At 37.9% G+C, this 26,806-nt stretch overlaps 1 protein-coding gene across 6 annotated transcripts in view; it reads right to left on the reverse strand.

Annotated features, from left to right (window-relative positions):
- CLSTN2 (calsyntenin 2) overlaps positions 1–26,806 on the reverse strand; it is a 527,602-nt gene that overhangs the window by 53,142 nt on the left and 447,654 nt on the right. For all 6 annotated transcript variants that reach the window (XM_075417512.1, XM_075417511.1, XM_075417510.1 and 3 more), the window contains 3 exons: positions 16,104–16,289; positions 11,838–12,086; positions 11,125–11,246 (listed from right to left, as the gene is read on the reverse strand). In XM_075417512.1, coding sequence (XP_075273627.1) covers positions 11,125–11,246; positions 11,838–12,086; positions 16,104–16,289 — 557 coding nt within the window. The remainder of the gene's footprint in view (positions 1–11,124; positions 11,247–11,837; positions 12,087–16,103; positions 16,290–26,806) is intronic.

Raw genomic sequence — 26,806 nt, forward strand, 5'->3', positions numbered from 1 at the left:
TATGTATACATTGAGAACTGAATCATTGTCTTGAAGGATTGCAGAAGGCTTTCAAATGCTGAAAAGATGACTAGTCACTCAACTGTCCAGGTCATGAGGAAAGAGGCACCTACTTTAACCTGTGGAACCTCAAAAGTTTTTCAGCATTTCTGACGGAAAAGTTCAAGAGCATGTACGCAATGAGAGCATTACTTGATTTCCAGAGTCCTTATGAAAAGCTTTGTGGTGAACAATTAAACAGGCTTTATTCTTTTCCTGAAGGCTTCCAAGGCAAGCAATTAAAAGCTTTGCAGAAAACACTCTCTTGTATGACTCTACCAGCCTAAATGGGTTTCCATAAGTCCAAGCCATCGCTGTGTGTAACGCAAAACGGAAAGTTGGGTGAGAAAGGTATTGTTGTGTTTTAACTAGCTGGTGATTAACATAGGTGCAGATTTATTTCTGGGATGACTTGTGATGCCTAAATCCCTAAACAAAACAAACTGCTTAAAATCTATGAAAATTGCAATTGAAACTTCAAATTAGAATGGCTCTTATATGTAAGCATGTGGATAGTTTAATGACAACCACCGTAACTGCTTAAATACTTAAAGATAACTCCATAGGTAAACGGTATGACAGCTCAGGGCTGTGTGTTTCTGAAATCAAAACACAATTAGTCCATCTGAACTAGAAAGTGACAGTCAAGGAAGGGAAGAACAGTACTGCAAGGAATCCAAGTATGACATTCACAGAGGTCTCTCATAGCAGTTACATGAAGGAAAATGGACATTTCCTGTTACCTCTGCATACAAAGTAGTATGGTCTTCTATTGCATCCACACTAGGCTTAGATTAATAACATCATTTTTCTGTTTGAATTGTAATACGCTTAACTGTGATCTCAATTCTTCTTCTATTCACTTTATCTGAGCACTGGGCGGTAAGTTACTGCAAGAATCTTCATTAAATCAGCCACATTCAGTTCAGTATTCAGACCACAGAAAATGAAGACTGAATTTGAAATCAGGGTCCCTGTATTGGCCATGAAGCATTACAGCAAGCCCTTAGGAGTGCATCCAAGTCCAATGATGTCAGCAGAGATGCCTCAGTCAGAGAGAGCCTGAGGCCAGTTACACAAAAGATAAAAAATGCCATGCAGCCTGTGTATCCAATTACAACAACGACAGTAAATTGCTCTGAACAAATTTGAGTCCACCGGTTAACTGGAGTAAACAAATTGAATGGGAAAAGGCTGAATTTGTAATAAAACAATCATTGTAATGAAAAATAACTTAGCAAAACCCTGAACTCTGACTAACTGCTTGAAAAATTGTAGTAAAATTCTTCAGTGTCTTAACTACCATTAATTGTGCATTTGGAAGAATACTAGTTCGGGGCTTGAAAGATCTGTGCACTATCAGCCTGCAGCTTTTTGTCTATTTTTGAGCAGGTGTGAGTAAATTAAGAGTAGGAACTTAACTGGCTGCTCTGAGGATACTTTAAAATTTGGAAAGTATGCTATAATATGGTAGTAGAACTTTATGCAACACATGTCATAGTGATGTTTCTTTTTGGAAATTTACTTACTGATGTAGGATTTTTATGACTTACGCAAATGCCGAAAAAAAAGTAATACTAATATAAATATTTCAGCTATCAATAATAATACTAAAGCTTGTCAGTAATTTTCCTGAAATTATGATTCAATAAAGTTGCAATTTTTAACATTAATATTACGCTTAGAAACGTACAGTTTCATTGGAAAACAATTTCTGCTAATGGAAAATTCAGTGGAGTATCCTGCTTTTGCATGCCTAGAAAGCTTCTGTAGGGTTCACTTCCTGCTTACAAAGAATATGTGACTCTAAAGTAAAAAATGCTTTTAAGATGTGAAATTATTCATAAGGATTTCCATTTTCTAGCCAGCACTAATACTACTACTAAACTATAAATGGATTCACAATTATTTGTAACATAATGAGGGCTGAGATGTTGGTTAACGTTAAGTTTTGAAGTAATCCTGGCTCTGTCATGCTCTGGCAAAGCTCACAGACCCATGCACATTTTGAAGACTTCATTTCTAATTGGTGCCATTGAATTAAAAAACTGCACAGTTATCCTGACCTCATTTAAAAGCTGCTGACATTCCCTTTACTCTTACAGAGAGTACGTATTTGTTTGGTAAGAAAGCAAAGGTTTAGAATCTCAGCCAGTGCAGTAGCATTGCGAAGAACGGGGCAGATCTACACCAGCAGAGGAGGCACTGGCTTACAAGCTTTGCAGATACTTAATGCATCCCTCAGGAATTTTTTACTTTCTGCAGCAAATAAGCCCACTAATATCATAATAGTTCAATATGACCAATAGATCTCAATTCTCCTGAAAGTCTGGGGAACACAAAAAATGTTTTTAAAATTTATGTCTTAAGATAGTCAATATCTTAAAAAAGTAGAGCTCTTTGTGCAGAGTGAAACTGATCTTTCTTCAAAATCATGTAAATCATAAACATTCGTTTTACCCACCACAGTCATTCATAATACATCCAAAGAGTTCTAGAAATAAGCAAATTGCTTTTGATGATCTAGGGAGGTGGTATAGTGAGAACTGACAAATCCAAAATAAAGATAAATGTGTCCTACAGCCTTAGGTGTGGAGTTGTTAATATGGTCACTTTCACATGACAAGTTACTGATATAAGTTTCATTACACCATTAGCAACCATAATAAAATATTTTAAAATATGAGGCATTCATTAGAGAGTCACACATAACAAGGCTGGAAGGAATTTTAAGAGGACATTTGAAGTCCATCTGTCTCTGCCAAGGTTGCACCAAGTACATCCACTACAATTTGAATAATAAATGTAAGAAAATAAAATTTAATGGGTAAAATATAAAAAGGGAAGATTAGTAGATCAGGTTCTAGTTCCACTTTAATGCACATTTCAGTAGCAAAGAATGTGATTTCTGTAAGCTTCACTTCTTAGTCTAGTGACAAGTTGCAGTTATGGACCACAGTACAATAGGAAGATTTCCATTCAGTTTGCTAAGCATGGTGGACTGAGTCCACGGGAACCTGACCATAACGTGATCCACCATTTTATGTCATTTGCCAGAATTTCACTTTATTAATATCATGCTCTTCTCAAACCAGCACTTGTTCTTGAGTTGTGCAAATGAGTCCCTCTTGCCATTAATTCTTCTTTGGATATCGGCCAGAAAAGTTCTCCCTGTAAGACCATGCCATTTCCTACTCCCTACCAATCTCCATTCCATAAGGAGAGACTCCATTAAGCTCAGAGAAACGCAGGCCCTGAGGTGTCTTTCACACCCGGTCACCAGCCTGGCAGTATAAGCAGCTGCATGCCCTGGGGCCTAATGGGCTTCAGTAATCAACAATGAGCTTCATGAAACTCCCACCAGTCATATCTAGCGTTCCCATGGCACCATGACAAAATCCTCGAACGAGGATTTTTTGTCTTGACTTATTGGCTGCAGGAAAGTAACTGCAATACAAAATAAGGTATTCAGCTTTCAAATAAGAACCTTTTTATATAATGCATATTCACTGTTGCACTGTGGCAACACTGCAGCGAAGCATAAGAGTTTGCAAACTAGTTTGCACAAAGCTGTGAGTGGCTTTTGTAGCCTTGAAACTCGTAATGTGTAATACTTATTTTCACAATAGTTTTCAAAAATGAGGATGGCTTAATTACAGTCTTAAATAATGAAATCTCTTAATCACACTGACAGATAAAGCACCTAAAAGCCCTGATTACATACTGTAGCTGCAGCATGTCTTTGTGCTGTCATGCTGTAACTTCATTGTATCTTAGTAAATTAGATTCATAGTTTGTTCATGGTGAAATAATTCTATTTTAATTCACCTTTCGTGCTGTTGAATTGCATGAAGCAAGCATGTCAGTTCAGTAAGACTTGCTGACTACAGTTAGGCAGCACCCTATGTCTATTTTTTAACTGTATGACTAGAAAGCTGCTCAGTTAGGCATTTTTACATAATTGTTCATCACGTGCTTAAACATACACATTTCCACGCTTTGCTACTGCCAAGAGACTATCCAGATGTGGGAAGCAAATCAATGGAAAAACACCACCATACTTTCTTCCTGAACTGCGGACATCCACAAACCATGGCTTCAAAGCTGGAATAAACAGCTCACGCCCATAGATAGATGAATTTATATTTATTGACAATACACGCTATCTGCATTTGGAAGGATGAAGGTGTCAGTCCTACCTTTGTGAAATGCTTCAAACACCGCCTGAATGCTCCAAAGCCAACCTAGTTTTCTTGAAAGATAAACAACATATAGGCCCTAGGAAATTGCCGACGTAACAGATCTTGCTCTTCAGCAACATTTTCAAAACAGTTTTTCCATTTTTGGTATGAACTCTGGTGGCATATCTGATAAATCAGGGACAGTGTAAAATATAAAACTTAACAATAGCCAATAAATAAGGAAACAAATGTGACTATTCACCTTCACGTGCATAGCTTGATTGGGAATTTCTATTCTAGGCCTTATATTTCTAGAGACTCCAGAGTACTGTAGAAAAAAGTCAAGTCAACAGACACTTTAATCCATCTTATTCAGGCATGTTAATAACTCCATATTGAGATATTCACTATGCAAGAAATTAAATTGATTTGGGGGCCTTCCCACGGTAAGCTTTAAGAGCATGACAATTCTCATTTCATGGTGCTACAGCCAGTTTTAAATTCTTTTCCATTCCATACAGAATTTCTTTCCTGTTTTTTTTTCCTCCTATTTGATTTGATCTAAAAAATGGGTGTCTCAGTGTCTACAGGGCTTGCTAATTGCAACAGTTCCAACTTCCCTACGTAATGAGCATAACTACATACGCGTGTAACAGTTCCTCATGTCAGTAAGAGCTGAAAGACAACACACAACAGGTACCATTTTCAGAAGGGTTGACCGAGCTCATCTTAAGTCTTTGGGAACAGTAGGCCAGCACGAACAGGTTTGAAAATCCTATACCATTATGATGAAACTGTCACAGTCAGAAAAATGAGAAAACTGCAAAATGCAGAATACAAATACACAGAAACATGTCCAAATAATTTCAAGGAAATGCAAATAGATAAATTATAAAATATTTTCTGCAGGCAGCTCAATTGCTCCTTAAGGGTCATGGAAGTTTTACAGAAGTGCAGAGCAGTCACAGCGTTTCACACTGGGCTGGACTGCAGAAATCAGAAATGCACAAAACCAGGCCAATTTATAGGGAATACTTCAGAGCTGGCCCAAAAAAATTTTTGTATGTCATAAAGCAAGTTCTTGCCAGCTGCTGTGATTTGTTTGTAAAGATTTTGTTATTAGCAGTGATACTGCAGTTGCATTAAAAATACGTATTAAACAAGCTTGTTTCAATTGGAATCTCAAAGTGTATTTTCAGCAGTAGCTTACTTTAAAAAGCAAATGGGAATGAAGGGCTTGACTGGACAAGACTGCTCTCTACAGGTAGAGGACCCTATTGTATGTGGTCAGTAAAGTGGCTAAAGGCAAATAGAGGCCTTGCCTTGATCCTTCGTCATCTGTGTGCATACACAGAGACAGAATGCAGCATATACAGATTTATCTAAATCTCCATCTCCAGTTCCTGTTATGAAAGTAATTGTTTGGGGCTTTTCCACAATGAAAAGCACTGCAGGCATATTTTGGATTGTTCAATGCAATTTATCTCATCTTAGAAAAGAAACAATAACTTCCTGCACGTTTATCTATTTTTTACTGACTTAGAATTACTCCAGATCATGCACTGCACTCCCTGTTTTTTTAAGGGGATCAACACCAATTTTGCCTGTGGGCTGGAAGACTGTTTTCAGGATAGTAACATGGGTATAAAACAGAAAACAATTTCCCACTGTGAATTAAAACAAGCACATGAAAAAAATGTTCATCTCTGGCTAAGATCCCTTCTCCCACTCAAAAAAGTTTTCCTATTCTACCGATTTAGGGGAAGGAAAAATACCTCTTGGCTTGACTAGCCTCAATACTGGTATGAGAAATGTAATCTCCATGATGAACAGAGTGTGAAATACACTGTGCATTGTCCCATTTATAATGTTATGTCTTCCACTGTAACCAAAGGCTTGAATGCATGAATCATGGTTCATTATTCAAAGTATTATTTTGATTTGGTTCTGTGTAGGCTATAGAAAACAACAGTTAAAATGGACAGAAATTGAGGGAGAGAGTTCTCACTGTATGAACCAGAAATGGGGAATGCACGTTATTTCTTACAGCAGAAATTCAAGGATTGAAATAGGGTTTTCCTGAGGATGACAATGAGAGGAAGGGGCACTAGTTTGAACCTTTACAGCAGAGTTGCTAACAGAGCTCCCTGAAGTGCTTTTGAAAATATCTTTGCATTGAAAGAAAAAGAAGTGAGACAACTTGATTTTATTTTTTTTAAAACATTTCTAGGGTCAAATTCTGCCCTTGTTAAAATCACTCAACATTTTCCCACTGATTTCAACAGAACTCCATTCCTAATATACATAATCTCATTATAAACTGATCTCTTTTACAGTCCCAGTGTACTTGCATCAAGGAATTTGACAAGGCTGGGCGTAGCACCGGTGGCTGAAAGGAAACATGATCAGAGATATACATTAAGAAGTTCACCAACTCCCAAGTCTCCAAGGGTACTTTTGTGCTGTATGGAGCTCAGAAAGCTCAGGCCCCTACCGCATCCATCCCATATGCATTTATTCCCTGTGTGCAGGAGGAGGCTGTACAATCTGATCATTTTCTTCAAACCAGTCACATGTCCATGAGATGAGCACACAGGCGTATAAGCAACCCAACAGAAGGGAACCCTAACATAAATCATCACAGCTTTCTACAAAAAAAAAACCCAATAGTTTTTATATTTCATATGTTATTTTCAGATGGCCCAAATTTATATTTGGCTGCCTAAATCATTCACTTACAACCCCATCTATGCTCCTACCCATTTGAGACAATTAGATGATGATTTAGGTGCCTTTTACTGACTTTGGTGACAAGAAGTTTTGTTAACAGGTGCTCAGGTGTGAAGAGTATCTTACAGTTAAGTGAGGAAAGAAATGATAAAAAAGTTGACAAACACATGATGATACTCAATTTAAACCTTTGCATGGGAGACTCAGAAAAAAGGTCATGATTCTGAAACGAAGGAAACACCTGCACTTCCAAGAAAATGGGAATAAGTAAAAGGAACCACGTCAAACAGGGCATCTACTGCAGTTGTTTGGGAAAATCATGCAGTGTTTATTACCCAGCATGCATTAGACACTCGACACTGATTTTCTTTAACATGGTTCTTGCGATACATTTTCTTCCAGATTACTACTAATGGATTGTCTCACAAATAAGATGGTTAATTTCCAAAAGGATGAAAGTGAGGGAAAAAACCAAACTATATCAATTTCTTTTTTTCCTGTGCTTCTTATAAGTAAAAAGGATACCTTCAGTTTAAAGTCTGTTACCCCTGATTATTAGCACTTTTTGCAGATACACTCCTCTCACGTGTTAGCAGTTTAATACTAAAGGCACATATGGCCAGGGTTACGGCACTCTCAGGTCCTGCATTCTTAGCACAATAAGCAAAAAACTAGCCTAGCAAAGTCTATTAATTTTAATGTAACAAACAGGGCTAAATACACTGAAAGCGATACTGAAAATAAATCCTTACGTCTGTGAACTAACCTAACGGCACAATCTCCCCAGAGCTAACTTGGCAACCGCTACTACGTGGAGGCTGCAGACACTTGCTAGGCACGACAGTCAGGATGGCTGCACTGTATCACAGGGCTGCCGACACACTGCTGAGGTGCAGCAATACAAAATGTTATGTGACTCCTTGTACTCAGCCAAGAACGGAGTCTGCAGCTGTGCGCCACACCCACCTGCCACAGAAAGGAGATCTAGAGAATTAAATTCAATTTGGGATGACAATAAGCTTGTATTCTTGGTCAGTGCCCTGAAAGAACAAGTAGTCTCGTGGACTAGGTAGAGCCCAAAGCAGCTGGTATAATAAAATTTACTACCCTGCAGTAAGAATGATAAATGATTCCACTAGTTTATGCTTCACCCTGTTCCAAGGTCACCGGATTCCTCTCGGCAAAAACAAGCTATGGATTGTTGTTACAATCATAAAGCGAGCTCAGCAACACAGTACTCTGCCACATATTACTCCGCTATGGCTGCGCTTGGTACCAACTCTTGAACTGTCTTCCAGTCATATATGCAATGTTGTCTACAGCATCCCGTACCATGGTGCAGTGCTGATGGTGAGAAACTGTACAACAGCTAGATACAGCTTCATTCCCATGCTTTTCTTAAAAACGCAAGGAATCTGAGGATATGCTACTACAGAACGCACAGTTCTGAAGCTGAGATTTCCAGAGGTATTTCAGTATCTAAATATGCAAATAATCACCTGGTAGGATTTTCAGAAGTGTCTAGAGCAGTTAATCTACTTTTGAAAATCTAGCCCTAGCTTCTTTTCATATTGACATCCAGAGGAGTTTGTAGTGGGATGCTAACTTGCCTTTTCATGTGGTTTTAAAATATCCTGTGCTTTCTAAGGTAGACCATTGTAGGCAGTCAGTTAGAAACTGGCATAATTTTACCACTTGGAAGTGAAAAATTCTGACTGCCTTGTCTTCAAAAGTCCGACAGTTCCTTACCAGCCCATTATTCACATATGTTTTATTTTCAGTTTCTTTTAATGTAAATTAAATTATATCTTTAATGTAAATCTACCATATAGGCCAGATGGAGCATTGAAGAACAGGTAAAGAAGCAATCTTTACCAAGTCCCTTCATGACAAAACTTACAACAGTATCATCGTGACAATACAAATCAATCGTCATGGAAGCCCGGTCACACAGCCCATAACAAAGTTTACTTTAATGTTACAGTCTTTTTCAGCTAGAAAGAGCAGTTGAAAATATACTGTGGAAATCAGTTGACAAGGAGCTGAATGAAAGAAAATGAATGATGTGACCTAAAAAATCTTTTCTATCTCTAGTTTCCATCATGTAGGAGTTTTCAATGGTAGTTAGGAATGTGCTCCCTTCAGTGCCCAGCTGCAGCTCAGCTTTTTTGTAGTGCTACAAATGAGGACCATATTTTCGATTACACAAATGATTAGTGACAGACAATTAAAAATACAGTCAGAACCAAAGAGCAGAAATGAAGAGCTAATGTGTCAAGCACTGCTATGGACTGCCTTTAGTATATGCCCTTGCTGAGATGGCTTCAACAAAATAACTTCTCTCCAGAAACATAACTCAGAGTACGATTGATTAAATCTCAAAATATCTCCAAGGACTATTCAGTCATCCGTAGTTGAAATCTCTGGGTTCCTCTAGGATTTACATCACCAGCAGTGAGTTCCTGTCACCAGATATTGGGGATTCTACTTAATTGTCAGCTGAAGATGTGAGAAGTTGTTTGCTGGTGCAACTCTCCTAGGTTTATTAATTCAAAACAAAATTTGTAGAGTTGCTCAAAGTATTCTTTATCCCTTGTTAGAGAAAAAATAGCATACGTACTTAACTATTTAGATACACACATTCTTAGCATGTTGTTTCAAAACAATGCACCCTCAAATTCATACAGATTTCCCAAATCAACAGTCCATCCAGAAGTAGATTTCTGAGATGAGCAGCACTTTGTGCAAGGAAGCAATAATGGCAAAACAGAAATATAAACAGTACCTGTTGCTCATCAATAACATGGATGCTAATCAAATTCCAGTGCAAAGCTAATCACACACAAAAAATTGCTTGATATGAACACACAATAGCTCAGGATAGACTGCCATTAGCATTCCTGTACTTTCCAGTTTATGCCATTTTTCCTGTTCATTTTTTTAGAAGTATGGAAATGATCTGGAGAAAGTAGAGTAAGAATGAAGTAGTTGTGGATGGCAACAGAGATGAAAAAGTTGTTTCACACAGTCAGAAACATCCCCTGTCAACAGGAAACTATCTTTGACAGTACATTTTCCAGTATTTTGTCATGGCTAAGTTACAAGAGTTATACACAAATTTCATTTACTGAGAGGACACTGGTCCTTTCGCATTGCAACGATATAGAAGTTGATTGCATTCAAAGTCAAAACACTTTGCATAAATTTTGTATCATCATTAATTTAGATGCTTAGTATACAGTTTCAAAATACAAATCCATCTTCTGCACTCAGAACAGCATTATCTGAGGTGACATCAGTTACTCATGACTTGTAATCTTCAATACGATTACCCCTTTCTAGACACTGTAAGATTTCATATCAACTACAGCAGAAACTGATTCCAACCTGGTTAACAGAAATGAAAAGCAAGTGCTATAATCATCTCATGGTTTCTTACCACATTTATGCAACAATCACGAGAAACATCATCTTTTTCTATGCATTTTGAAGGTGAATTAGGAAAGTAACTACTCCTATATCTACATCTTCAGTATCATAGTTTGGACTCAGAGACATGAAGAAACTTACTTCGAGAAAATACTACTTTGCTGAAGTCTGTCTTCTTTCATCCAAATGATCCTTATCCTGCTTAGAACTAATAAATCTATGAAAGGCAACTCTTATCTCTTTACTAATAATTTCCTTGCGATATATTCTTCATAATAAGGAGAAATTACATACAGCACAGCAGATGAAAATAAAAGTCTACAGATTAGATTTACAATATATTACAAATGCCTTTCTGTGTGTCAGCATACTCTTTATTGAAAACGTTTCCATCACTTCCATTGTGCTGATAAAGTAAGGGTTTTTTTTAACGATAAATGGAAAACTTTTAGGGAACTATATGCAGTGTCATATCTTTATCCATTGCCAAAGGACATAAACCTCTATTTACTGTTTAAAATGACTCAGTTAAAGAACCCACTGTATTAAATCACGCAACCAAGTTAACTCACCTATCCCTTTTTAGGTGGATCCTAATTAGAGTTGTAAGAGTTACAAGTTGCAACATAATTGCAACAGATTTCCTATTTCCCAAAGCAGTTGTGCTAGGATTTGGGTTGTTCCCTATGATTTCTACAGGGATGAAGAGAAGGATGGGTTACACGTAAGACAAAACCACAGGTACCTGATCCAGTTTCCAGTGGAACTCCGCAGGACGAAAGGTGTCAGCCTGATCAAAGTCTTTGCGCAACAGAAATACCAACCGGCAGTTGTGGATGTACAGGGCATAGTGATGTCGGTTCATCTCTGAAAGGAGGGACCAGTAAGATCAGTGATCTGAACTATCATCAACAGTTTGGCTTAAGTGAATGTGTTGGAAAGCAATATACACCTAAAAGACAAAAACCAACCAAATAAAAAAAACCCCAAAGAATTTACTTTTCTCAATATCATGGATTATTATGGTTCTCAGGGAAGCCACATATGGTAAGCATCTTCCCGAATCACACTGTATTTGTTTTGTTTATGGAAGTGCTATGTCCAAAGTAGTAACTAAAATCCAAATCAAAATTTAATCTAACTAGTTTCAATGAAGGATTAGAACTGTTTTTCCCAATCCAAATAATAATAATAAAAAACTAATTTAATTATTTTATCAACCAATTCTTAAAAATTCCTACAGAAGTGTTCATAGAGATTATCCAAGAAGAAAACCAGTGCTTGAAATATACGCAGACACCAGTCCCCTCAATAAACTATCAAGTCAACGATGTTTTGAGTGGAACCGTCCCAGCTTAGTAACTTTTTTTTCAGACCAAATTAGCTGAGAAGAGATGGTAACACTCTACTAACTTTTTTATGCCCTTTGCCAAACATTTTTTCAACACACAGACTCACCGGTCTTGTCAGAGTTGCAGAGAATAGTCTCTTTCTCTGCTCTTAATCCTGGACTAGGTCCATGTTTCATCCACAGAGTGATGGTGAATTGATCAGTTAAATTCTTTGGGACTATTCCATCTGGGATTTTGGCTCCTTGCTTCCCATCAAATTTAAAAATTATGTCATTGTTATCCATGAGAAGCCCAGCTGTCCAGTTAGTTGTTGCACGGGGTGACGGTAACAGGTCAATGGCACCTGAGGAAGCTCCTGCAAATGATGTATAATGAATAGCACGGTGAGAGACTCATGAAAAAGGTGTGAAGATTAATTTAATATAGGCCAAGGGTCAGATTCACACTCTTTAAGACTATCTTTACTACCCAAATGGTCCTACTAGCTTCACTGTCAAATCACATACACATTATAGAATACTGACCATAGCAACACAGTAAGAGTTCTCCAGATTAAATGTATTGCACAGAAAACTACAGAAAATATATTAAAGTAGTATTTCTTGAAACTGCTCATTATTTTCTAAAATTCATTAATGACATTTCTTCAGTTATTTCAAGAACTGCTAAGACTAAAACCAAATTGTCTACATCCAGCCGGCATCTTCCCTCCCTGACAGTATGGAGATACATGGTATGCGGGGATGATGTGTTGCAAAATACAGTACAGTGGGGATGAATGCAGGACAAGTCTCCTAATGTTGGTATGAATGTCAACACATACAGACTATTGACCTTAGAACAGATAGTATCACTTTAATGCCGGCTTCTCGCAGATATATGATGGTTGTAACTCCATGTGTTCTTGTCTAATGATAGATCTAAGACTTTTAAACAGTTCAGCAATTCAGCTTAGCTCCCTCCCCCAATCCAAAAGTAAATCATTAGCAAAGTGGTACCCTGGTCATGCTATTGGATCACTGTCTCTCAAAATGTAGGGCTGATGCCCTTTGCTTCTAGAATGCTTCCAGAATGACACAGGAGCTGCTGCATTAAGTGCAGCTTTGGACTGAGATCCCTGAGGTACCCCTTGCACACTTCAGGGCTGGTTTTCACAAGCAACTTACAGAGCTGGACCCACCTCCTCTCCCCACCCTTCACGTGTGTACTGCGAACTTGGTGCCAAGTTAAGCACATACTGATGCTGCTTGTTGAATTGGACCAGACTGTTGGCTTAGCTAGAAGCTAACCACCCAAATAAAACTAAGCCCAGACTACTACTTATCAATCAGATCAACAACTTTCTTCGAGCCTCCTGCAAAGCTACACAGCCCAGGATAAAGGAGAGAGGGCAGGATCTACCCTCTTAGCTGGAGACTGGCCTTGAACCTGATACTCGGTGCTTCCACATTTCAGTTTCCTGTCTGCCATGCGTGAAAATTAGCAATCCCATTATTTGCTGTTTTAGCTACATTTAGAGGCAAATACGAAAGCACCATAGCCATCTTTCCACCATATTCTGGGCCCCTTAACTGATTATTTTTTTACTAAGATTTATTCTGGATACGTTTTTGCAGTCCAAATTGTGTCTTTTATACACTCTTTATATTTTATTGTTGTCAGATGACAAGGTGAAAAAATGCTTACTAAAATGCTTTAAGGCACAACACTAATAACTCCTTGACTTTCAAATGACTCAACCGTAATTTAATCATTTAGACTGCACACCTTGACTGTCAAAGTGAGTACAAGTCACTGGGTTACTGAAAGGCAGACAAACCATTAGTCATATAAAAAATGAATTTTAATCCACTGTCCTTAGCATCTGAATTCTCTAGATTTCCAATAGATAAATGAAGAAATGAGCAATGGATTTATAAACCAGGTCCTTAATTATTGAGAGAGAATCTTGCATTTTATTTGGCACAGATAATATTTGTCTGTGATCGCTCAGTTCTGCACCCTCTGCAGTTGCACAGTACTTTACTGGCAGAAAAAAATTCAGGGCTTTCCTCCTTTTCAAAGAATTTATTCATCCAACCACTAGATACAGTTAGGTAATTTCTGCGAGAACACTGATTTCCAGAAATAATTTAAGTTGCTTTCGTAAGAATTCTCTCTACATTAAGGATGGTTTTAAATATTAAATACCAAAGTGTAAGCTAGTCCAAATGCAATTCTGATGTAAAGTTCATTTTCATTTACAATCTTTTTATCAAAGTTCTATTACAAGCCTCTATCCTACCTGTTCTTCTGTATGAAGATATGGAAACCTTGGACAAAAAAAAAATGTTCTTTCAGCAGTGAGAATTTTCTCTCCCATTTACATATACTTCTTAAATTCTACCTGTTTTCTCAAGTGCTTTAGATTCTGTTCCTTCATGGACGTGCTGAGCAAAAACTGGAGGTTCAGCAGTAATATTAGACAGTACCTCTGTCCACCTGCTCAAAGGCTGCCTGCAACTACTACAATGGCATCAACAGACCTGCTGAAATGTTTTTGATCATTCTGCTTTTCACCAGCTTAGGCCTGCACATGGTGCAGGCAATGAATTTAGATTGGACTAGTATTTGGTACATCTGGTTTATTGAGGAGGAAAAGAGAAAGACTCGAAATTCTCTTTGCTGCTGCTTGATTGTCAGCAGGAAAGCTAGTTAAGTGACACCCTGAGAACTGAACCCCTTAGACTTTGCACAACCTTCCTCAGCTAAGGAATTTTACAGCAGCAGAAGGTACCTACTTTCGGTCCTACAGTTAAAATGATAATATTTTCACATACAGTTGCTATAGGGTTTTATGGTAATGTAATCATTTGGTGGTTTAGATCGTGTATGTAGTGATCTGCTCTGAGTGACTGTGCCATTTGGCAGTTCAGGCCTGTAACAGGCATAAAGCAATGTTCTTTGTGCTGCCAATACAGCTTCTCAGAGGAGGCAAAAGTACTGGACTTTAGCTATAACATACTTATTTTTAACAAAATGCCAGTATTTTATGAAATCAAGTCCTCAGCAGGTCACACAGCCTTGCTCTACCTCTCAGTTTTGATGTCATTAACATGATGAAGATGCATACTGTTGGCAGATGGGTTTTCTCCTGCTTTTCTAGGATCCCAGCCAGTTAAATACAGATACAGGATTAAAATTATGTTTGTTTCTGTAATCTTTACTAAGCAATTTTCACGTTAAAAATCTTCAGATTTCATGAGGATACTACTACTCCCACTCACCTTTACCTCACTTTCCCAGTCTCCACAGGTAGTTGGTAATCGTAACTGCAAACTACTTCTCCCTGGGAATGGGCTCTCCATATTTAATAATTTCATAACACTGACTGAAAATTTTAATTTATGAAATTATTTCTTAAAGGTTACTGTATTGATCTTAACATATCTGCGACACCGTTGTGTGGTTATAAAAGCAAACGTAAGCCATACGGCAGAGCACGACAAACCAAAACCTATGGATTTAAATGGCAAAAAATTGTAATTTGCTACTGTAGCTTGGATAGGAGTCAGGTAAAGTGACATTTTGGAGAAGATGAGAATCAATGTTGCACACCATCAGGGCTTCAGATGAGGACTCTAAGAAGGCAGGATTTTAGAGGAAGAGGAGAGACAGCAGATCTCAAAAGGCAAAAGACAAATGGCTTAACATGTGGCCACTGCTTTGCCATACAGATGATCTTCAAGTCACGAAAATACAGCAGTGTCCTCAAGTATTTAATCTACCTTTCAAAATTAATTTGTATCTTTTAGACCAAGCTCTCAAAAAGCAGGAAAAGGGAAGAAAGTCATTAGAAAGCCTTTCTTCACCAGGACACCTCTTTTATGAAATTCATGTTGCTTAAATATTTTTTGCTCAAATGATTGCCCCAAATGTTCCTTTAGTTTTCGTTTGTTTTCACTCTGTCACAGTACTTGGCAGCAGAACAGAAAGCTGAGTCAGGAATACTAAAACACAAGATGGAGATTCAATTCGCATCAAATACTAAGATCTTCCTATGATGGCAAATCCATACCTGAAATCTCACTACATTGTCACACCAGTATCAGTAGCAGAGAGAAGAAAGCATAAGAGGAGGAATGAGGAAAGAGAGAAGAGCAGAGCAGAGCAAAAAAAAAAAAAAAATAGCAGGGAGAAGGTATGAAAAAACAGTGAAAACAAATGCAAAAGAAGAATGGAGCACCACTCAAATATCACAACTCACTTCATTTTCACTGCTACAATCCAAAATGAACCAGCTCAGCTAAATCCTGCTATTGCATCGTTACAGGTCACAAGGAACTGGTGCTTTATCTGTTATTATTATATCAACTGAAAGCCATATCCATACCACATAATTTCTGCAGAGATTTTTCTGAGTACGTTTCACGATCACAGCCCTTTCCGATGTAACTGGTCTGTAATTCAATGGTGGTATGTATCGAGGAAACTGGTCCATCACACGTTTCTAGATGAATGTGGGGAAACAAAGGTATGCTGCCAGAACCAGGCTTGTATTCAATCCGTTTGTTCCATTCTGGAAAAAAAAAACAACAAAAAGATTCAAGAGTGATTACGAAAGGGAAGGGAGTTACGGAACTTTAAATGACATATTATTCTCAAAGGTCACTGTCTAAGACAAAAGTTTTTGAACTTGGCATCAATAAGTTACTGTCCTAAAAAAAAATGAGGTTTGCCCATCTTAGTAGAAGAGCTTCAGGGCTCAATCAAGTAATACTACTGCTGCTAGAGTCACAAAAGCACGGGGTACATAGATATCCTGACAAGCAACGCTAACTGGAGTCAGTCTGTGCCTCCAACACCCATGTCCCTGTGACAGACTACAGGCTAGCTCTACAGGGATGAGGCTGTCGGCTGCATGGAATTTGGTCAGATTTCATAGTTTTGTGATACAGAACAAATATCTCCAAGAATCAGGCTACATACATCAGTCTCACTGGACTGTGACCAAAAGCTAATATACCACATCTGTAGTGCCACTTCTTGTCTTCAAATGCCTTATTAATTTCGTGAAGTATTAATGACAGAAAGATACAGCTGAAAGGACTACTTACTCTTCAGCCAGATCTGACTAATCTGTGTTTTTGCTTATGCAGATGTCTCACAGCTCACAACATTTAAACGATCACCTGCCTTAGGCAGCCACCTGGACATGCCATACATACCAAAATGCTTCTCAACTGAAGCATTTAATTTTCAAATCCAATTAATTATGGTGTTTGCAACCTGCTTCAGAGAAAACCCAAACAAGCAGCATTAATTTAAAACCATGTATTTCAGCTATCTTTACAGTTCATATTTTCATAGAATCAGAATGGTTTGGGTTGGAAGGGACCTTACAGATCATCCATTTCCACCCCCAGCCACGGGTAGGGACCCCTTCCACCAGCCCAGGGTGCTCAGAGCCCCGTCCAGCCTGGCCTTGGACACTGCCACAGAGGGGGCAGCCACAGCTTCTCTGGGCAGCCTGGGCCATGGCCTCACCACCCTCTCAGAGTGAAGAATTTCTTCCTTATATCTAACCTAAATCTTCCCTCTTTCAGCTTGAAGCCATTACCCCTTGTCCTATCACTCCATGCCCTTGTAAAAAGTCCCTCTCCAGCTTCCTTGCAGCCCCCCTCACGCACTGGAAGGCCACAATAAGGTCTCCCCGCAGCCTTCTCTTCTCCAGGCTGAACAGCCCCAGCTCTCCCATCCTCTCCTCACAGCAGAGGGGTTCCAGCTCTTTGGCCATCTTTGTGGCCTCCTCTGGCCCCGCTCCAACAGGTCCACGTCTTTCTCATACATTTTAGCCAAATCCAGCCAAGCTACCATGCAACATAAATAAGAATGCCATGTTCATATAGACATACAAATAGTTTTATTATTCTGAAGTCACAAAACTATTCAACTCTGCTACCTAATGTGTACATCCATGTATCAGTAAAATTTTTCAAAAGAAGTACTCCTGCACACACAGTTGAAGTTTCACTGACTTTTTTTAGTCCTAGGTAAAAGAGGACTCCACAAATGGAAAAATTCTAGGTCCTGGCAGTCAATGAATTCTTTTAAAGCAAATGGATGGAGATGTTCCTTCTAAGTATCAGTGGAAGGAAAAGCATTATATATATATGCATTTAGTAGGTGAAGGAGTTTGATGTTTTTCAACAGACCTCATTTTCAGAAAGCTTATTAAACTGGATTAAAAATTTACAAGAAAATCTGGAAGTCCATGCAAACATTTTAAAATGTAGAGCAATCACAAAGGAGATAGGATGCTCGCAGTCACTGATCTGCATTTCAAAATTCTCAGATATTCTTCATGACTTTTAATCCAAATGGTAATCATGTAGCATTTGTTCTCAAGAGGAAGCTGAGACTTCATGGAACATTCTGAAAGTATGTTTAATATCTATTTTCACTAAAATCTTTAGGACTTGTACATCATTGACTAAAAGACAACTATGACTACTTTATTGCCTGTGCACACATCAGCTGAGATGCTATTTTAATAGTAATCTTCTGGTAATAATATTCAGCCTATTCATCCCATATTAAGTTAGATTTGATCTGCTGTATTGCATAATTTCCCTGCAATTGTCAATTTAAACAGTTGCCTTAGAATTTCAAGTATCACATAAGGCACATCATTACAGTAACAGATTTCTGTTCCCCATCCATTCCAGAAACTCGAGGTTAACGTTTTTCCAATTGAACAAGAGCAGCAAATTCTTTCAGATACTTAAAGTAAAAATAAAATAATTTCCTGTTTTGTATACATACTCATAATATATGAACTATCTTTATAGTCTCTTATTCACCAGTTAAACCATTATATTCCTCTACTCAAAAGGAAAAACAAAAATTCTCATACGCATCTGAAACACTTCTGACTCAGAAGCTTTCAGATTTCAGCTATGTTTTAATTTCTCAGCTATATCAAATTAACTGGCACTCAGGCAAAATATTCATTAGTGTATGTGAGATGTGACTGAGTTATTAACCATAAGTTATCCACAACTGCACTCTCACCTGCAGTTCCTCTAGAACTGACTCAGAGGAAAACTCCTCTGTAACCCGAGTCTCCAAAAGCCTCTAAAATTCAGATATTTAAAAACTGTATCTTAAAATGTGACTCATGTCTAGGGTTATGCAAACAGTCAGAAGACACATAATCCCATCTGAAATGGTAGGCTGCACTAGATTAGCTAAACTCAGCCAACATGGTTCCTTCCTTTGACACAAACTGACGTGCGACAACACCACATTACAGTGCAAACTTAGAAAGGTTAGCACTGTCACCCCAGTAGGGAGGGAAGACTAATCCCCTGGGAAAAGCCTGAATAAAACTAGCCCTGTTTAGCCCTGCAGAAGACAGTCTTTATCTGGATTTTTTTATTCAACGGGCTTTTGCTTGCCACTTGTAAAAGCTGGTAAAGCTCTTCCGGACAGTACATAGCAGCCCCAGCTGAATTACACCTACAGCATAACAACATTAGAGTGTAAACATCCTAATGTCAAGTTTGTGGTTCAGATCCCATAAATTATAAAACACACTTTGGTACTTGCATTTCTACTTTGAACTACAAATAAAGGATTTTTTTAAGTGAAACAGACACAGCGTAACTGTTCCTGCATATTTTCTCTTGGGCTGCATTCTCTGTATTTATGGACTTCTAAATTGTGTCAATCTAAAAAAAAAACCAAAACTTTCAAACGATTTTCATTTCCCATTAGGAAAAAAACCCAAAACCCCAAGACACACAAAGCAATCACCTCATCTGTTTTGCTCCCCAGTTTCCTGATTAATCCCCATCAAAACTTCTGAAAAATGAAAATTTTTATTTGCAAAATAGGAAATCTCAGCCTTGCAACAGACCTTTCAAGAAATTCTGAATATTGTTTCTTGACACATATTACAGGTGAACAAAACTGAGTTAACATTGTTATTTTAATTTTAAAGTATATCATTAATGTTAAAATGGATCATCTGCTATGCCTTATCATCTCAGCAGAACAGTTAGAAAAAAGACAGGTAGTGCATGTATGCCTCGCCCTTTCTGAAATACCTTTGTTTCTGTGAAGATACTGAACTACTTAAAATAACCAGCTCTGTTCAATTTGTCTAAGCAGTTTCCCTTTCCTGAAATTGATCATTTTACAATGGAGTGAATTTGGTGGGACGTCCCCTAGTCATCTGGCCACAAATCAGCTGTTAAGCATCAGCAGAATGTTACTTCCAGGATCTATCAGTGTCACTGTGTGCTGCCCAGAATATAATTTTCTAAAACCAATTTACTAAGTTTTAAAGAGTCAAGCAGTCACCACTGACAGAAAAAAATTAGTTTTCCTCTTGGGAACCAAGTATGGAGCTTTACAATGGTTGCCACAACTCTTACCACTGCTAGCAGACATGTATTGTGCTCCGGAAGTTTGGTAGAAATTATGCCAAAAATGAAACAAGATTTAAGTATCAGCTAGGATCATGCTTCTTGTGTGTGTTTAATAACACACACAAATACCATAAATAACACACATAAATATAATTTATATTTTTTTATTAAATTATATCCTCCTATTATTAAAGAAATGTATATGTATGTAATATATATGTACATATATATGAATACATGTATACATATACATACATATGCTTGTATACATAAAATATGAATGTTTCTAACCAACACTGCAAAATAACCTTTAAAGTTCTGTTTATTTTTTTTAAGGGAGAAAATATCATTTCTCATCCAGCACCACTAGTCATACAACTAAAAAAAAAAACCTGTAATAAATATCTCTAGGCCTGACAGCTAATCTACCAGCTAGTAACATACAAATGACAGGACTGCTAAATCTGATGCCACATACAAATTTAAGCATGTTAAATACGATGAGTCATTTGTTAAGGAAATGATAACCAGAAAGTCTCACCCAGTTAAAGCCTCTCCATTGCAAAGAGAAGACTCAAACTAGCTTCCAAAGCGCTGCTAAGGCATCATGGTTTGCTAAGAGATTTGAATGCAGATCTCGTATGCATAAAGAAACATCCCTGTACACCTTTTCTTTTTGCAGCATGCTGATAGTTTCAAAAACAACAAAAAAGAGAAAGACAGGAATTTGGACAACTGCAAGACAGTGGTAACGTCTGCTGTCGCAGGACTTAGTGAACCACAATGGAATAGCACTTGTGCCTGAATTAGTGACACTGAATACTCCATCAGGTGGTAAAACCCCAAGCCCTCACGGTGCCTAATTATGCAAAATAAACATGTAATAATCTAAAAAATAGGAAACAATAGCATAGGGTAAATTGTTATTTGTTGTGAGATTGCATTTGAGTAATAATAGGTACTTCCTGAACCAAACTGGGTGTCAGAGTCCCAGGTGCACTAACAAGCCCTCGTGAGCCTCCATAAGCCTCACCTGGGGCCAATTTGTGCCCATGGGCCAGGAGCTGTATTTAAGCTTAGCCCCAGCACATCTGGCCTGGCCTGACTTATGATACTGTGGGGGTGCTGGTTTCTAGCTCAGCCACAGCTCTGGCCATAGGGTCCCTTTATCCATAGGTCAACCCATGGACTGCCTTTCTGGCTCCACAGCCTGGCCTCATCACCATGGACCTGCCCAGTGATCACTGATGTGATCTGAAATCTCATCTATGGATTGCCTTCCTGGGACCTGCCTCCTCATTGTAAATGAAGCCTGAGGCTCTGGGGTCTTGGCTGAACCTGGCTCCCCTCCCTGACTCTGCCTTGCTCACCTCAGTTGGGTGAGGGGTTGACCCCTGGTGATGAAGGCTCTGCCAGCTGTTATTACAATTGGCTCCTGGCTTGCTTTCTTTTAGGGAGTAGCCCTGCTCTTGCTTCTCCTTGACACCAAGTGTAGATGTGGCTAGAGACTTCTGCTGTTTTCAGAAGCACAAACTACCACAAAAAGATGTCATCATGGAAAGAGGCAGCTTCCTAGTTATCCTGGAGAACAAGGGCTCCAATGTTTGGATCCTGGTATTCCAAGGGACTTCTCTACTGAGGAGTACAGAAAGAGCTTCTCAAATTCCAAAAGACAGACTCTGAAAAGCTACATGGACTAGTGACTGAAATGAATTGAGGCCGTCAACACCTCTGTCGAAAGTCTGTAATTTTCAAGCCCATGGTGCAAGAGTTTGTGGAAGTTTTTACATGCAGAGGAAAAAAAAATAATTGGAAAAGGCTTCAAACCTAACTGGATATCCTGTAGTGCTTTAACTTTGGAGCAGAGGAAATGTTAACGGAACCACCAGCTGTCAGCTACATGTCGGAGATAAGACATTTCTCAATGAAATGGTAATTGTCCCACTGAAGCTCATGGAGATCTTGCAGTGAAAGGTAAAAAATGGAAAGACTTTTTTGTAGTTGTAAATGCAGAAAAGCAGATAAAGGAGTGAACTTCCACAGAGGTATATGGAAATAACAATCTAGTTAAATAGGCCTAAAATGAATGGTTTCTTGCATCAGTTAAGATGGAAAAGACAGGCTTTAGTATTTCATTTGTAATATATACACAGAATTTCCTAAAGAGAGGGCAATAATGGGTTACTCTGAAAACTTAAAGTTCATGGTACACAGGGAAGTTAACTAGTTAAGATCCCTGCGAATCTGCCTTGGGATTGTGATTTATTTCCATTAATGGTTTTGGCACAAAACCAGGACTGTGATAATTACTCCTGCTAGTGACAGAACTGGAAGGCAATTCTGCATTGGAAGTCAATACAGAAAGAGGATATCCCAAGCACAGAGTAAGATAACCTTGAGAACTGGTGTTATAGAAATATTGCTTTGTAGTAATGATACGAAGTGCCAGTTCATGCTCCGGCACTTCAGCAAACTGTTGAGCCATCTCTGAAAAATGACACATGGAAAACCAGCTCATCCCACTAGGTCAATAACAGCATGCCCATGAGCCACCAGTCTCATACAGTGAGGCAAAAGAAAAGTAGTCTTCGAATATACAAAGCACTGTGCTTCCAGTAAGAGACTATGGTAAAAAGAAATGAGAAAACACCTCATCTGGAGTGTTCAGGAGAGATGTATGTAGCTGTAATACATACACAGAATTTGCCGAGGAAATGAGAGACTATCTTAAAAATGAGGCTGAAACAGGTATGACTGCTTTGTCTAAATATGTATATCTGGTAGTCAAACAAAAGCAAAAATAATGCTGATACAAGTACATAAACAAGTATGAACTTTTGTAAAATTTGAGCTCAAAAATACTCAGACGTTCAATTAATTTTCAAGTGTCTGAAATGGGTATTTAAAGAGTGCGTAGTCTACTAAAATGGTGCCATTCAAGTTAATAGCTGATTTATGCATTTCATTATGATTACCTTGTGTTAAGGATGTATGGCTAATGCATGCACAGCAGCTCCAAGACCAGACTGGCATAAAGGCTCCCTGCTTTGCAATAAACTTCACTTTTAAAATATGGGTAAATATCTTATAGCTAAGACAGCACGAGCATTGCATTTTAAACTGCTAGGTATGCGCCCAAGAAGAATAGAAATTGATTTACATTATTGCAGTAAGTATTTATGCCCTTAAATTTGTTCCTGAGGACTAGGAATATTATTCTTCCAAACAAGGTTTCTATACTTGACCACCCTCCTCCATATAACCAATTGCTTTAGCAATCATATTGGTCCTTGTTGAAAGCACTGACAGCTCTAAAGCCAATAGTTTTGGTTTTCCTCTGTAATGGGATTTTACTAGAAAGCCCTCATGAATACCATTCTAAAATCACTCAGCATCTACTGCAAATAGCATCTATGAAGTATGTTGACTCAGAAGTGATCTAAGAGAAGGTCTTGCCCTTCTCTGAACAGAAGAAAGATTGTATTTGAGCAGGAAAAGCAAGCTGATCTGATCTGTACGTGGCCTCTGAACGATTATTCAACATTAAAGAGGTGATGAGAATGTGCCTTTTGGTGGTAGCAAAGCCCTAGGTCACCTTAGTAATACATGCCTTAAAGTAACATGCAACATCTCTGATACACTAACTACTCTTATTAAGTATTTTTATAGTCTATTAAGTAAATAAACAGAGAAGCTTTTATTTCAAAAGTATTTTTAAGCAAAGACTAAGTGGAAAGTCACTAAATTTTTACAGAACATCTTTTTTTTTTTTGATGAATTTTTAAGGAACTTCTTAATATTGTTACCTTGGGTAATTAAATTAAGTGTGTATATGGGTTCATAGGACCTGAAGGTAAGTGTAGTAAATCTTCTGAAATCAGTAACACACTTCAGGCTGGATGCTGTGAAATCCTGTTTTGTAATCAGAGTCCTAATTTCCTTCTAAACTGGAGGTTAGTGAGCATTGTTTATGCAAGGGCCATATTAAATTTGGCAGAAAAAAATTCGGTCCTCTTTGGTCAAAGGAGACAATGTGACTTTTTAATTTTTGGATTGTTGTCTTTACTACATACTTATCTCCCCAAGAAACACATTCAATGTTCCCTGTTAGTTTCAGAAAAGGCAGAGTCCTCTGACACTTTATAGGGGTATGAAGCTAATCAGTTTAGAGGAGCTTTTTTGGCTTATGCCTCCAATTGCTTCCTGTCTGAAATCAACCCCATTTTAGGGAACAACCTGAGTTTTGGTTTAATTGTCAATAGCTGAGCAGACCTCTAGAAGTCCCAAAACATATTATAAGTTTTTGGGGACATATCGTAAGTTTTCGGGGACATGATTTTGCCCTTCCTTTTTTGAGGCTAAACGCCTTGTTTTCTCCCCATAACTGGAAAGCTTGGTACTGGAATAATTGTTTTCCATTTTCTGCTATCTTGCGTCTTTCAGCATATTGTTTTATATTTTATTTCCATTTGTTTTCCCACTAGGGGGGACTAACTTCAGGTTTATGAAGATTGTTCCTAAAACTCACAGAAATGAGAAATGACAGTATTATGGTACCACAAATGAGCTACAGGAAACGCGGTCCAGATTACAGGTTTCTGATTCCATTTTACTTCATGTTTTTAATGAAAATACTATCTGGATATTTAGTGCTGTATAACCAGAAGTCTGTCTACTGTGCTTTGAATAAGGCAGAAGTAACTTTACAGAAATCGGTATTTGTGATGTTAAAACTACAGTGTTGCTCTTTTCACTACAGTAAGTGAATCTACAGGAAAAAGTGTAGTGTCTGCTCTGTGTCTGTGGAACTAAAACAGAGGCAGAGCCCTGGAGGTAACAGCGTTTTTCTTAGTATTGAAACCCACTAATCGTATTTAAAAAAAATTTAAACAAAAAACAGAAATAACTTCAAATGCAGATCTAACCATTGTGGTGTCAGAAATAATATCATCTAGCTTTTCTTTCTAATGTAATCTCTTTACATGGTAGTGATTACTCCATTGTCTGAAAATCACGGAAATTAACACACAGACAGCATGAATAAAATTTAGAGCATAGCTGTAAAAGTCAGTTGACAATACTCACTAATGAGAATTTCCAATTAAAATAAGTGACTGGGAATTAATTCAGTTCATTGATTTACATTTTTAGCTTCCTGAGGACCCTCATAACATTTCAGAGTAGTCTGCTCAGTATGGTTTGATGTCAGTTTGGATCAAGTTTGTTTCTAAAGTAGCCTCGGAATAGAGTGGAGGCTTGCTGTTGGCTGAAAATGTCTGTGTGGGAATGCTTGCTGATTGTATATTTATGTCCATCTTCAAAGAGCAGTGAAGTAGCTCCTAGATTTAATGAAGACTTAAATGCTATTAGCCTAAGGGAATATTATTTAAAGGATAGCACCTTGCCTTGTTGAGTCTTATTTGCTTTGCTGTGTATGTCAGTCATGTGGAGTCAGCCTCTAGAAACAGGAATAATTTTCTTTTATGTAAACCTGTTCTTCCCTGTCCCATTCCTGCACAATGGAGGCTATTTGAAGGGGATCTGCACTGAAATTCATTGCACTGAAATTTTTAACACTGAATTTGCACTACACTAATACAATCCCTAGTCACAGAAAGAACTGCGCAATATTTCAGATTACTGAAGCAAGTAACTTTTAAGAACTAACTGCCAATGCTATAAATTGAAATTCCAAGTATTTCTTTGTTCAGGCTAACCCTGAAGAACAACAAAAAAAATCATGTACTGTATTTCGGCAACTTCTATATCATAACCAAAGGCTCAGAACATTAATATTTTCTGTCAAGCAAAATTAGTCATCTAGTCTTTTCAAATACATCATTATTTCAAAGAAGACGGAGCATACCTTCTGGCTGCCTCTTCATGGGGTGGTCAGAGACACAGGAGGAAAAACACTACTACAACTATCCTCCATTTCCAGTCACCAGATTTCCTCTTTATTGAAAGTAAGTTTTGCTTTTCATCTGTTCCTAGCAACAGTTAATTATTACAGATACTGGCTCAAAACAGAAAATGACAGCACCTATGTGATTATCTTCATCTTTAAAAATAAGTAGGCATACAAAAATCTCAGTAAGAGAAATGCAGAAATTTCAGCTCATTTTCAAATAATTAATGACTTGGTAATTAAGTACTAAAGTAATATCTACCCACTTGTTTACCTAAAGACCTTATGCGCTGAGTAGGCAAACACTGTCCACTCTCACTTTGTGCCATTTGACCGGGAGGCATGCCAATGAAATGGAGGAGGCACCTGTTTGACAGACCTAAAAGTACAATTCCACATGGCTGGCATGCGATATGCCAGAGCAGAACATATTGAGCTATTTCATATTTTTTACTTTGCTTGTGATAAAGACCCACCATAAAACTTTATCAAATCAGAAGGGAATAACTGATGCTTGAACTATGATGATATTGGGCAATATAAAGACACCATTAGTAAGGTATCTTTTAAAAAATTATTCAATCAATAAAATACGTAAATGGAAATAACATGGAGTTGAAAAAAATCAACAATTGTATCCATTTTAATACAAATTCCAAGCTAATTTAGGAGTATTTATTTATCCATAAAATGGAAACAGAACGTTTCCATGGTGTAAAGAGACCATATTGGTTTTATAGAATACATCATGGG

The sequence above is a fragment of the Opisthocomus hoazin genome, chromosome 4, assembly GCF_030867145.1.
Source record: "Opisthocomus hoazin isolate bOpiHoa1 chromosome 4, bOpiHoa1.hap1, whole genome shotgun sequence".
Classification (NCBI taxonomy): domain Eukaryota; kingdom Metazoa; phylum Chordata; class Aves; order Opisthocomiformes; family Opisthocomidae; genus Opisthocomus; species Opisthocomus hoazin.